The sequence below is a fragment of the Mastigoproctus giganteus genome, chromosome 1, assembly GCF_048544385.1.
Source record: "Mastigoproctus giganteus isolate SK-2022 chromosome 1, ASM4854438v1, whole genome shotgun sequence".
In the NCBI taxonomy this organism is placed as follows: domain Eukaryota; kingdom Metazoa; phylum Arthropoda; class Arachnida; order Uropygi; family Thelyphonidae; genus Mastigoproctus; species Mastigoproctus giganteus.
In genome coordinates this window covers 189,481,666-189,495,299 of record NC_143575.1, presented here as the reverse complement: position 1 = coordinate 189,495,299, position 13,634 = coordinate 189,481,666, and the positions used below count along the sequence as shown (strand labels likewise).

General features: G+C 34.7%; 2 protein-coding genes across 2 annotated transcripts in view; one reads left to right on the top strand and one right to left on the bottom strand.

Annotated features, from left to right (window-relative positions):
* Nucleotides 1-989, bottom strand: part of LOC150091385 (coiled-coil domain-containing protein 174) — a 132,919-nt gene extending 131,930 nt beyond the window's left edge. Inside the window, exon 1 of the mRNA XM_090383621.1 lies at nucleotides 790-989. Within this exon, the coding sequence (XP_090239747.1) occupies nucleotides 790-837 (48 nt within the window). The 5' untranslated portion in view covers nucleotides 838-989. The remainder of the gene's footprint in view (nucleotides 1-789) is intronic.
* Nucleotides 990-1,377: 388 nt separating this feature from the next.
* Nucleotides 1,378-13,634, top strand: part of LOC150091384 (transcription initiation factor TFIID subunit 12-like) — an 85,941-nt gene continuing 73,684 nt past the window's right edge. Inside the window, exons 1-2 of the mRNA XM_090383611.1 lie at nucleotides 1,378-1,607; nucleotides 13,204-13,343. Of these exons, the coding sequence (XP_090239737.1) occupies nucleotides 13,242-13,343 (102 nt within the window). The 5' untranslated portion in view covers nucleotides 1,378-1,607; nucleotides 13,204-13,241. The remainder of the gene's footprint in view (nucleotides 1,608-13,203; nucleotides 13,344-13,634) is intronic.

Sequence of the window (13,634 nt, the reverse complement as noted above, 5' to 3'; positions counted from 1 at the left end):
CTGCCTGAATAAGCTTAGCTCTCTTCCTCCCTTGAGATTTTGTTTTTAATTTATTATGATATCATAATTAGCAATTACCATAATTGATTATAAAATAAAAAACAAAAGTTTAATAAAAAAATAAATGCCAGTGATCTGAATTGAACTGATACTGTCAAAACTAAAGCATATTACATTCTTCATTGACTTTTGACACATATTTGCTCTCTCTCTCTCTCTCTCTCTGTACGTGTCCCCCCCCCCCACATTTCCAATTATACCTTTCCATTTGATTACCCATAACTGATAATGGATATGAAAATCCGTAATCAGGTATGTTATTTCCATAACTGATTAAGATTCATTCGATTACGACCTGTTGCTTATGCCTATCAGTAATCATAATAAATTAAACGATACAGTTACTCTTCGTGATCCCCGCCCTAAATACGGAGCTTACTGCCATACAATAGGATTGTGAAGAGTAACTTCATCTGTTACAGGTGTAAGTAATTTCAACTTTAAAGATTACTTGAAATTATAAATATAGTAGGAATTATACTTTTTCAGTAACTCTCCATCGAGTTCATAAACAATTCGATGGGGAGTTGCTGAAAATCAAGTTATATAATAAGTAACTAACGCAGATCAGACGGGATATGCAAATTTGAAACATTCGTTAGCCCCGTTACTCGACTGTTTCTTTTGTGTATAACAGACTAGATTACCGTGTTTTGTAATATCATATGAGCCAGGAAGAGCTATAAACATAACTACAAATAATATTAAAATGAAGACTTCTTTGCTTACAGCAGAATTCAATTGGACTGGACCCTCTTCCTCATCAGTACCATTCATGTTTTCACTTAGTTAATTTTTTAAAAAAATATTATAGTTCTACCTGAATTGTAGCCTAAAATTAAAAGCAGGGCAGCCAAAACGAATGTCACAAAATCATCTAATGAAAATCACGTTCATTCAGAAAATTTATTCCGCCTGGTTGCGTATGTTTATTTTTCTTTTTAACTTGTCAATGCAAACAAATTCATTTGTTTTGCTTGGATAAATCATTCGTTTTCAATTATAAAATATATCAGCACAAATTCTAGAATGAAAATTAGCGCACAACTGTAAATAAAAAACAAGGTTCAATCACTGAAAATGCAATCAAATGAACGACTTTGTTTCATAACACAGCATTTGCACGCTTACTATTAGTTTAATAAATCAGCTGCATCACAGAGTAATAACATATCTTACTACTCAATGGTTTATACATATTAGGAATAAAGAAATAAAAAGCGATCCCTGTTGCAGATTATATAAATAATTTGAAGCACGTGACTTTCATCACCCAATAAAATTACAAAGAGCACGTTATCTACTAAGCCACTTTGCCGAAATCACAGAATACTAATCTGTGGTTGAGATTGTCGTACTTCCGATTGAGTACGAAGTGTTCCAGTGCAGCCTTTTGTGCTGGTTTGTTGTTTTTAAATTATGTTTTAGTAAAATGCAACTATGGATATGTGTTTGTGTATGGAAATGTAACTATGGATTTGAGTTTGGCATACAGAAGTGACACTTCACAACGTACTCGTTGTTTATGTGGATTCCTTGTTGTTAAAGTATGTGTGTTGCTTATATATAGTTTTATGTGACAAACAAGTTTTATTTTATTTGTGCAAAGGTAACATTTTCATCATGCAGTCAGCTTTATATAGTTGTGTTGTTGTTTAATTTATGATTAATTAATTTATTTGTCCGAATTGGCAAGTAGCTTTTATTCATTTGTGAGTCATATAGTACAATTTCTGGAATGAAATTATAGAAGTTCCTGTATAAGTTCCAAAGTTATTTTTGATTATATAGTTACCCACGTGGGGCTGTTATGGTAAATCTCGTAGAACAAAGTTATTTTATGTGCTGGCTATGTATTGTTTTGACAAAGGTATTTACCATTGCTTACACCCCAACCCTCTTGCCTATAGGTCATGCTTATACCGTATGTGTATGTACATATATATTATTATTTTATTTTTATTTTTTTTGTATACGACTCCGTTAGAATAAATCTGGTTGTGCCACTGTTGGATTTTGAACAGAAAAACAAAAGCTAATGCAAGAACTTCACTTAAAATCTTTCTCATTTTGAAAGAAAGAAAGAAGGCATCTCTCAGAGATCAATTTTTAGCCTGTGTTATTTGCAATATGATGTTAAGTGAAGAATTTCCATTAGTGATGTAATGCACATAAGTGGGGGCATAAATTGAAGAAAGATGGTTGCAGGATAGTTATGCAGAAATTTGCTTTCCACAAGAGGGTAGTTGACTGTTAGCAGGGATAGATAGGTGATAAGGGTAGTATTTTATTTATTTATATTTTTTTTTTGGCTGATGCTGTATAAGCTTACTTTGGTGCATCATTTTCCAATATTAATATAAATTTATCTATATATAAATAAATTTAGGGTCTTAGGCCACTTTGTAACTTAAGGCTGATAGAAAGGCAAATGCAGACTGCTGTTATAATAGGATCATTAAACAATTGTTATAGAACATCAACATAAAAAAAACAGTTGTATGTGCCCACTTTTTCCATAAAAGAAATTTTTGCTGCCATCTAAACAAGGCACATAGGTTCTTGGCTTTGTGTACAAAATATTGCTTGTCAGTTGTGGAATTGGCAGTTTTCTGAAGAGCATGGTTTCAAGGCCTACATACTTTTAAAAATTTTCACTGCTGGATATATTGTGATATTTCACCATTTAGACCTGGTGCACTTTGATCTTAAAGTATTAGCAGGCAAAATTTCTATTAATATATAGCCCTATTAAACTTTTATTTAATTTTTCTAAATTACCCTTTTGCCAAAGCGCTTAGGGAATTCGATTGATTGTCTTGAAGGTTTAAAACAGACCCATCCAGCTGCCCAGGCCAATGCTAGAGCCCATGCTCCATCATCAGACAACCACAGTAACATCCTCAACCGCACAGATACTTGGTTCCACATGAAGTCACTATAGTTGGTGACTCTATTGTCAGGAAAAGGAGAAATACATTGTGCAAAAAGATAGGTGGAATAGGACCAGGGTACATTTCCCAGGGACTAAACTTGCTGACATAGAATAGCTGTCATCTTTTAAGGGCACAAAAACGGACATTGTTGCATGTGTTGATGCTAACAATATTAAAAATAGGAGATCTGAGGATTTACTTAACAAGTACAGGACAATATTGAGAAAGAATCACAAGTCAGGATTAAAATGGAAAGTGTACAATTCTATCTAAACATGATAGGAAAGATGTAGAGCCTCGTTAATCATTTTTACCCTGGAAAGACCATAGCTCTTGAGCTGTGCTTATTATTAACAGCAGAAACCAATATTACAGGGATGGGACAAACATAAAAAGAAGTGGTGCAAGAATATTTGGCGACTATCAAGGCAATGTTAGGTGTATTGGAAAATTGCTGGCTGGGGGGGAATATACAGACTAATAGCAGCTGCAGGCAGAGGTTTAAGTGATTGCACTGGTTCTATTGGAACATGCAGCAGGATTACAAAAAGTAAAACCAGGTGCATTTATCTTTGTGTGTGTACTAAATGCTAAGAGCATATTAAATAAATTTGATGAATGTGGAGCTATCTGAGATATTGTGTCACTGAGACATAACATATGCAAAATTTGAGTGTGGACAGTATAACACAGAGTTTCCCAAAATTTTTTTTAGTCACGGAACACTTAATCTCTCAACATATTCTTGGAATACTTACAAAACACAAGTTTAGCAGGAGCCAAAGAACTGTTTGCTAATATTTTATTATATATGACGCACTGCGCATCAGGAGCATCTTTATTTCCAACACATGTAAAGCTGAAATTCAAATAACTGTCATGATACTTTCATTTTGGTCTTTTATTAGTTGGTTCCTGTTTTTTCACTTCGAATTTTTGGGGGAACAAAAGGCTGCAATTGTTCATCCTCACTTTGAAGTGTGGCAATATTGTGATCGTTTTCATCGACCACAGTTGCGATACTAGAAGTACTTGCTTCTCGTTTTAAAATTTCTTTTTTCAACCACAAATCCATGGTCACATTTTAATAATAATATTTCAAAATACTAATAATTATCAAAAAAATTTATTCAAGGGATTGAGCTTAGTTATGATATTGGTTCGCTTTCTCCTCTCCTTCAACCCGTGTACTCCAGACTAAATCGCATATGAATGGCATATTAGATCACTACATTACTACTTTTTTGTAGATGCCATTACCTCTATGCATACTTCTCTATGCAAAAGCACGCTGCAATAAAGTGTTTCACAGTTTATTTGATTATTAGTCTATGCCAGTATATAACAACCGAAAAAAAAATTATGTTAAATCTTATGATACAAAAGTGGTGTATGGTACAAATATGCAAAATTTATTTATTTTAATTTATTTTTTAAATTATTAATTATGATTTTTCATGGAAGAGTTTGAGAAACGCTGAAATAACATGTATGAAAAGGACACGTGGGGAAGTTATGTTCCTATTCGAGAAGCACGTAAAATCTAAGGCAGTGCACCCTGTTGGCATAGGTGGCCAGTGAAAGGTTGAGTCAATTTGGTGTAACATAAGCACCGGGAAAACAAAAATGAGAGTAGAAGTATGTTACAGGCCTAGTGACTCTGATAAGTATAACGAACAACTGTACAGACATATAGAGTGAACTAGAAAATCAGAATGTCTTATAATTAAGAACTTCACAGAAATTAACTGGACCTGATAGGGTAGTCACTCACAGAGCAGTAAGATGTGGATTTTATTGCATGACTGTTTTCTACACAAGCATGTTAGAGAGGCAAAGAGAGAAAGCAGTACTCTTGATCTGATTATCATCAGTGACTCTTCTTGCAATAAGAATTTGCAAATAAAAGAACAGCTAGGTGGCAGTGATCACAGTGTGTTCATGTGGGATTTACTTCAAGCTGTAACTGCTGTCAGTGGAAAATGGAAAGGCATTTACTTTCTAATGATGACTACAGTTGCATCAGACAGTTTTTGAAATCTGTTCAGTGGGACCAAGACCAACTTGATGATATTATCAGCAGCAAATTATAAATGGATAGCATTTAGGGATGTAGTAGGCCTTTTATACCAGCTAAGAGACAGTGTTCAAAGCTTAGCCCTAAATGTAGTCACATCAACTGCCGAGACTAGTGGCACATAACAAAATATATATGGGATGCATATAAATTATCAGGTAATATAGAAGCTACTGGTTGTAAAAGGGAGGTGCTATTTGCTGGCAGATATTCAACCTTTACATTCACTCTCTTGTCCATATCTTCCAAATGTTTGATAGATGTCCTGGGCATTGTCCAACAGCAGCAGCACCCTCCTTTGATAATTATTCTCATCACAGTAGTGATGTACCGATGGACAAAAATTATCTGTATACCAGTTTGTGAAGACAACTTGTCACCCTAACCCTTCTGTTTGAAATCCAAATGATTGATAAATTTGCTCTAATGAGTCCTCCATCACACTTGGTGTTTTACAGTGATAGATGAGCAATAGCTTCAGTTTGACAGTTCTGAAGCATTTCTGCCAAAAAGAAGGGTTAAATGGTCCTTGGCAGGTGTAAATCCAGAGCATGTTTCTCTTCATGGAGATGAAAGTTCTTGAAGGCATCTTCTTCCAGTAAAGGCCAGTCTCATCCACATTGAAAACAAAATCAGGTAGATATTCACCTCCTCTACGAGTCACTTGTAGTGCTCAGGATATGCCTTTACTGCTTCTTTATCAGCAATGGCAGCCTCTCCTCTTATATTGTAAATTTGAGTTTGCTACTTGAAATTAGCGAACCAGCCTTTGCTTGCTGTGAAAGCTTTATCACCACTTTTCTTTTATGTCATTAAACAAATGCTTTGTTGTTACAAGTAACACTTTGCTTGAGAGGAATATTTCTTTCATTTAACTTATCAACTCACAGAGAAAGTAACTTCCATTTTTTTCAACCGCACAACCACGTGAGTATATAAGAGGTGTATTTTTCTTTGCAGTTTCCGTTGTCTTCAATTTTTTCATGATTGCTGTTACAATGGAGGAGTGATATGTAGCACCCTACAATCTGTAGGATGTGATTGCCCACCTTCCATTCTTCTGATAACTTCCATTTTTCTTATAGCCACATTTTCACTGGCAGTTGTACTTCTACTTTTATGACCCGACACAGTTCCACTTTTATTATTTTAAAGAACAAATTTATAAAAAAATTCTAAGGCACAATATTAAAGTACCCAATAAACCCTGATAATGCACAGATAATTATAAACCCAATATTCAAGTTCACAAACTGAGTTTTAAAATAAATTTAGTGTTAATAAAGAGCTGCTACCTAATGCAACATTGTATATAGAATGAGATATGTATACCAATGTATTCCCAAATGCATGCCCAATAATGCTAATCACAGTAAATTTTGGTGGCGGCAACACGGAATAAAATATTTACAGAATATTTGGGGGATACTAAAGAAATGCTTGTGGTGTATAAAGCCTTGAATCGGTTGAGCATGCTCAATGCTGATGGGATTCTTCCTCTTTCTCAGAATAATTGCCTGAGAGGGCTTAAATTCAAATTGAGGAAAGACAGTTGTAGGATAGATGTGCAGAAGTTTGCCTTTAGCCGGTGGGTGGTTGATTGCTGGAACAAACTTCCATCTGTCGTAGAAGTTGATAGCTTAAAAAGATTCAAGGCAGAACTAGACAAACATTTGGAGCGAGTGGATGGTGAAATGAGAAGGGGGGGATTTTTTTTTTTTTTTCTTGGCTGATGCTATATAAGCTTGCTTTTTTACATCATGTGCCCTTGCTAATGCTAATTACGGCTAATTATTAGAAATTTTTCAAACTGGTGGATAATTCAAATAGCAAATCGGCATAAATAAAATTGCCATAGGTCAAGAGGCCATGTATAGTGTTTACCGTTGAGCCTTGTGATATTTCATTATTTTCAAATCCATGGTTCCTAAATTTATTTATTTTTTTCATCCTTTGCCTTTTAGCATTTCCATTAAAAGTTTATTTTATTTTTTTTTTAATTTCAAAGTCACTGTACATCTCTGTTCATTTGCTTTATATATTCTTATTAACAGTTCTATTTTCTGTTAATATTTTGTGTGTGTGTGTGTGTGTGTGTGTGTGTGTGTGTGTGTGTGTGTGTGTGTGTGTGTGTGTGTGTGTGTGTGTGTGTGTGTGTGTGTGTGTGTGTGTGTGTGTGTGTGTGTGTGTGTGTGTGTGTGTGTCAATACCCCACATAGCATTGATAATTAAATTGGTACCGAAACTGTGCTGATTTAGGTACAGTATAATTATAATGGGTTTTAATTGAATGCATACCAGAGAAATAGTCTATAAACAATTTGTGCTTGATAACCAATTAAAAGGATTTGAATATAAAAAATATTGCAAATATTTTATTAATGAAAAGGTAACATGATGAAAGATTAGAAAAATGCTTTATATTGTTTATTTAGGTATTTCAATAATGAAGTCTGGTGAAATTTTTTTTTTTTTTTCTGAGCATGCAAGTCTTTATAGCATCAAATCCCACCTTGTAAAATTTTCCATATCTTGATGCTACATTCAACATTTGAATCTCATTCATAATTGCCTCGCAGGCCATGTGAATTAATGAAAAACTTTCATTTTTTTGGTCAATTTCAAGGAGAGTTGCATCATCTAAGACATAGGTTCCCAAACTTTTTCGGGCCACCGCCCACTTTGCAAGGCATAAATTTTGTAACGCCCCCCCCCCCCCCATTATAACAGTTTTCCGTGTTCAAGCTGTTTGATATTTTCGACATAAATAGCAACTAATGATACATTACTGCTTATGCCATTAAATTATTGAAAAAGTAGTGGCCAATATGTGCTTCACCTTGAACACAGTTATTGCTATTCCGATTTTGATGAAACATAGCCCATATGTAAAGTGTATGCTCGAATAGCATTATGCACAGTTTCATACAGTGGTTTAAATATGAAAATTCGGAATACATATTAAGAGATTGCAAATGCATTAGTTAAGAATTTTATTGTAATAATTAAAACACCATAAAATATATTACAAAATTGTTTATTTCGAACTTATAAAGTAAAAATACAAAGAAAAAATAACAAACTAATGTGAAGGATAAGCCTGATGCATTTTTAAAAGTTTGTTAATATCGGGTTCAACTTTCATTAAAAACAGTCGTAAATCGCCACACTCAGTTATATGCAATCGGTTCCTTTTCTTAGAAAGTAAATTCACTACAGCACTAAACCCATGCTCAGCCAAATAAGAAGATGGAAATGCAATTAAAAATTTCTGCACTATTTCCCATAATCCAGAGTACAGCGTCGGTATTGATTTCTGAAGCCAGAACTCTTGGTATCCACTTTTGAATTTTATTTTTAGTTCTTCATTTGTTGTGAGTTCTATGAGTTCCTCTTCTAAATTTGATGATCCTGCTGTGTTTACATGTGAGAAAGGATCTAGAACCCAATTTGGTATATTTATGTTTAGAATATCCTTGAATCGCTCATTAAAATCAGCATGGAGAACCTCCAAGTGTTGGCAGTATGTAAGTAAATCTTCCTTTTTGAGAGACACTGCTGATAAATTTGAAAAGTGGCTATATTCCCCTTGGCCTAGATTCCGCTTGAACAGAAGTTTCCCCACAAAAGTGGCAATAACATTTTTTGTTTTAATTAAATTCCATTCATCACCTTGTAATTGTAGATTGACTTCATTAAATATTTTATAGAGGTCTGTCAAATAAGCAATGTCATTTTTGGTTGTAATCAGGTTGGCCCGCAATCCATCGTCTCTGTTTTCTAGGAACTCTAGTACTGAATCAAACAAATTGTAAAATCGATTCAGACAAATACCTTTTGATAGCCAACGAACTTCTGTGTGAAGCAGCAAACGATTGAAATCTTCATCGTTTTCGCTACAAAGTTGGCTAAACAATCTGTCACTCAATGAATTGCTTCTAATCTTGTTGACTGCTCTAATAACGTAATGGAGTGACGTATGCAAGCGTTCACTTAAATTCTTCGCAACCAAATGTTGATGATGAAGAACACAATGTATATTAGGTATGTTCGGGGTCTGACGGGACCTGGGATTTCTCCCATCTCCGCGTGTGTTCTCTGTGTCGGACAAGCGAGAGATTTAAAAGTGTGTGGGATATGCACTATGTAGTTTGTTGTGCCCATTGTACTCACTATACACAATGTATAGTGAGTACATTTGGTACTACTTGTTTCAAATGTGCTATGAAACCCTTGTGGCACCCTGTCATTGCTGGAGCCCCATCAGTAGCAGCAGATAAAATATTACGAATAGGAATGTCTTTCTCTTGAAAAAACTTATTCATGGTATTAAATATAGATTCTCCTTTTGTATCCACTTCCAAATTTTTAGCAAATAATAATTCTTGACAAACGTTTTCTTCTTTTATGAATCGTACGTATGATAAGAGTAGTGCTTCATTATTTGGGAGAGTTGATTCATCGAGTTGAATGGAAATGAATGGCATGTCTTCAAATAATCGCACAATGATTTTTCAAAGTCTTCAGCCATTTCATCAATTCTTCTTTGCACTGAATTATTGCTAAAAGGAATTTTCCTGATGATATCTGATGCTTATGAAGCACAGTGTTTATTACTTCTTTTCCTGCCCGCAAGATTAATTCCTCACCAATTGTGTGTGGTTTTCCCGCTTTTGCGATTAATGAAATATTATAAGAAGCTTGTAATCCGTCATTATTTTATTTAGTGGACGATGCAAAAAGTTTTGATATAGTTGGACGTTTGAAATATTTTTCTTCTAGTACTTGAAAATAGGACAAATCTTTATCCTTTTCGTCAGCATGCATTTTAGTCAAATGCTCTTATAACCTAGAAGGCTTCATTGCTTCATTTGAAAATACTTTTTGGCAAATCAAGCACATAGGTAATAATTGGTTTATAGGAGACTGAATAAAGCCGTATTTCAAATACTCAATACTGTACTGTCGATTCAGACATAATGAAGTAATAAAATTTGCAACAATATTCACAAAATAAAAGATTTAATTTACACTTTGTATGACTCCACTTATCTATCACACTTTTGACTGATGATTGTAATGAAACTTATTCCTAAACAGCAAAAATGTACGCCTTTCAAAAACATTTGTTGCTATTGTTTCGCTTTATTTCTTCTTATGTTAACTCACAGTAGCTCGCGTTTCAAAGGCCCTAGGCTAATTAGGGTGGGTTTAGAAAATAACAGAAAAAGGTCTAAAAAAATACACACAATGTCACATTTTTGTCATTTGCGTGAAATTCAATAGAAGTTTTTGAAAATTGAAGTGGGAAAATCGAAGAAAACAGTTCTGGCTTCACCTATAGTGAATTTCAGCTGTGTCCATAGAGTAAAAATTATAGAATTTATTAGTTGACCTTTGAACTGGGTCCACTGGACCCTGAGGAGATAAAAATACGGATAAGGAGCCTTAGACCGCCTGAACGCCCCCCAATTGCTTCTGAACCCACTATTGCCCCCCTAGAAGGCTCAGCACCCACTGGGGGTGGTACCGCCCACTTTGGGAACCTATGATCTAAGACATTTGCATGTGAGTCATTGCAGTCACGTACATTGGCAGTGTCCAAAGTTTCGAATCTCAAGTCTTTTCAGATCATCACAATGTCTTTGGCAATTATCTGAACTTGCGATTCAAAACCAGTGAAATCATTTGCCAAATAGGGCAAAACATGCTACCAAACAGAACGTATGTTGTTGGCAGTGATTTCTAGCCAAGATGCAGATATATTTTCGATTGCATTCCTGATGTTATAATTTTTCCAAAATGTTTGTAAAGATGATGATTCCACTCCTGTTAAAGCTTCAATCGTTTGAGATAAAGTTCACTGCAGATAATACGCCTTAATCCATGAGTTGTAGGAGAGATGTTATTGTTAGGTGGAAGAAAGCATATTTTTACATTTTCATTGAGATCAGAAACTTCAGGTGGATGGCCTGGTGTATCATCTGAAAGCAACAAAACTTGATATTTATCTTTGCAGTAACATTCAACAGTCAGACAAAAATAATTTGTGATCCATTCTGTGAAAAATTCCCTTATAATCCATGCTTTCTTATTGGATCACCAAATTATGGACAATGTGCTTTTTATGGACCCTTTAGAGCTCTTAGGTTTTCTGCTCTGAACAGAACAAGAGAGGCAGGAGTAGAGACCTCAATTTAAAATCCCCAGATGAGTTTTCACCCAACAAAAGTGTTAAATGATCTTTTGATGCTTTATATCCAGATTGGGCCTTTTTCATTTTCAGCTAAAAAAGTTTGTGAGGGCATTTTTTTTCCAGAGCAGTTCAGTTTCGTCAGTTTTGAAAATCTGTTCGTCCATGTAGCCACCTTCTTCGATGATGTCTTTCAATTCACTGGGAAATCTTGCAGCAGTGTCTTTGTTTGCACTTTCACCTGAGATACGAACATTGAAGTCCAGTATGGTTTTTAAAACTAAAAAACCAACCACTACTGGCTGTAAATATTTCCTTTTCTCCTATGAAGCAAATTTGGATTTTGGCTTTCCATATTTTATATTGGAATTTCTGGATTGGTCACTCACACTATCAGAAATTTTTTGGAGTTATTGGATGAGCATTTATAGCAGCATGAAATAACAAGAGAATGCAACATTCTTGATCTGATTATCACCGATGACTCTTCATATGAGCATGAAGAATATCTAGATAAAGGAACCACTAAGTAGCAGTTCTCATAATATTATTGATGTGGAATATATTTAGACATAATACTGTCAAGAGTAAAGTTGAGAGAAATTGCTTTTGTAAAGGCAATTGTCTTTTGACAGGTTTTAAATTCTTTCAGTAGACTTTATCATGATGTTACTAAATGCAAATTGTAAAGCTTGTTCAAGATTTAGACCTAAATTAGGAGGAGACAGAATAGGTCTAAATTAAGGGGATGCAGAAACACACAGTAAATTAATTTAGGAAGAATGTAGATTTGCTTGAGCGTATACAGAGAATAGCAACAAGATTGGTGAGGAGAATGAAGGGATCCTCAGACCAAGAGAGGCTTAAGTTCTGCAAATTGCAGTGGCTGGAGACTAGGCACCTGCGTGGTGATCTGATTGAGGTGTATAAGGCCTTGAATGGATTGAGCACGCTGAATTCTGATGGGATCCTTCCACTTGTTCAGATTACGAACCTACGGGGGCATAAATTCAAATTAAGAAAAGACAGATGTAGAATAGATGTGCGGAAATTTACCTTTAGCCAGCGGGTGGTTAATTGCTGGAACAAACTTCCATCTGTCGTTGTGGAAGTTGATAGGTTTAAATGAATTTAAGGAGGAACTGGACAGGCATTTGGAGGGAATGGTGTGATTTTTTTTTTTTTTGCTGATTCTGCATAAGCTCATACACTTGCTTTCTTGCATCACATGCCACTACTACTACTTATTGAGTACAGTATAGAAGTTTTAAACCACTAAAGTGCATTATCTGATAATCAAACGAGTCTGAAGTATAGCACAATGCATACAATGACCTATTAATATGATTTGTATGTGAAGTACACAAGTCAGGCAAAAGTTTTCAAATATACAACCGACCGTTGCCAGTAGCAACAGACAGATCGCTGGTGAGTATGGGCTTGGCGCATCCGGGGTCCTGAGCTGGATATTACCTTTTTTTTTTGGTGTTTTCCTTCTCTCTCTCACAGACCGGGTAACCGAGATTTTTTTTTTTTTTTTTTTTGGCTGGTGCAACAAAAGCCTCAGGCTTCCTTGTACCATATGTCTAATAATAAAATTGTAGATCACTGGGGCACCAATGACAAAATTACTGCTGCCATATGCAGGGTAGCCTACATCCAGCAACCTGACTATATAATACTCACATGAAAGACAGGGTTTATTTTTTCATTGTGTAGCTCTACAAGTATTTGTGGGCTTCCAAGCATTTTTTATGTATGTTCTTAAAAGTACAATTGATATATTCAAAAACATACTTGTAACCTCAAGGATACCTGTACTGAAAAAAAAAAAAATAAAATAAAAAAAAATATATATATAATATAATTCATATACAATTTAACCATGTTGGATAGCTTAGAAACTACATAGCAATCTTACTTTTCTCTTGTTACAGTTTCCTAATGGGATTGTGAGTTAGAATAGCATTTTGACATGTCCACTGGAACCTCCACTGTGGCTACTCCTTCAGCTGCTGCTTCTACAACTATTGTGCCATCAGGAACAACTACAGTAAATGTAGCTTTGGCATCTTCAGTAAGTCATTTTTTAACATCTATATTTCTCAAGACAACTTTAAACTTCTTGATAAACATGGAGGGTAAAGGGTTGATAAATGATAAACATGAAGGGTAAAATCAGCAGAATTTCATTTTTCAAAGTTGTCATTCCTTCTGGATAACTTGCAGGTTTTAGATGATTAATAAGGGTTCATATTTTGATAAATTTCTCTCAATTTTCGGCCACATAAAAAAAAAAAAAAAAAAAAATACAGCTATTCAGTTAAAGAAAGTTAAAAAAAAAAAAAAAATTCTGAAAGTTTTCAGA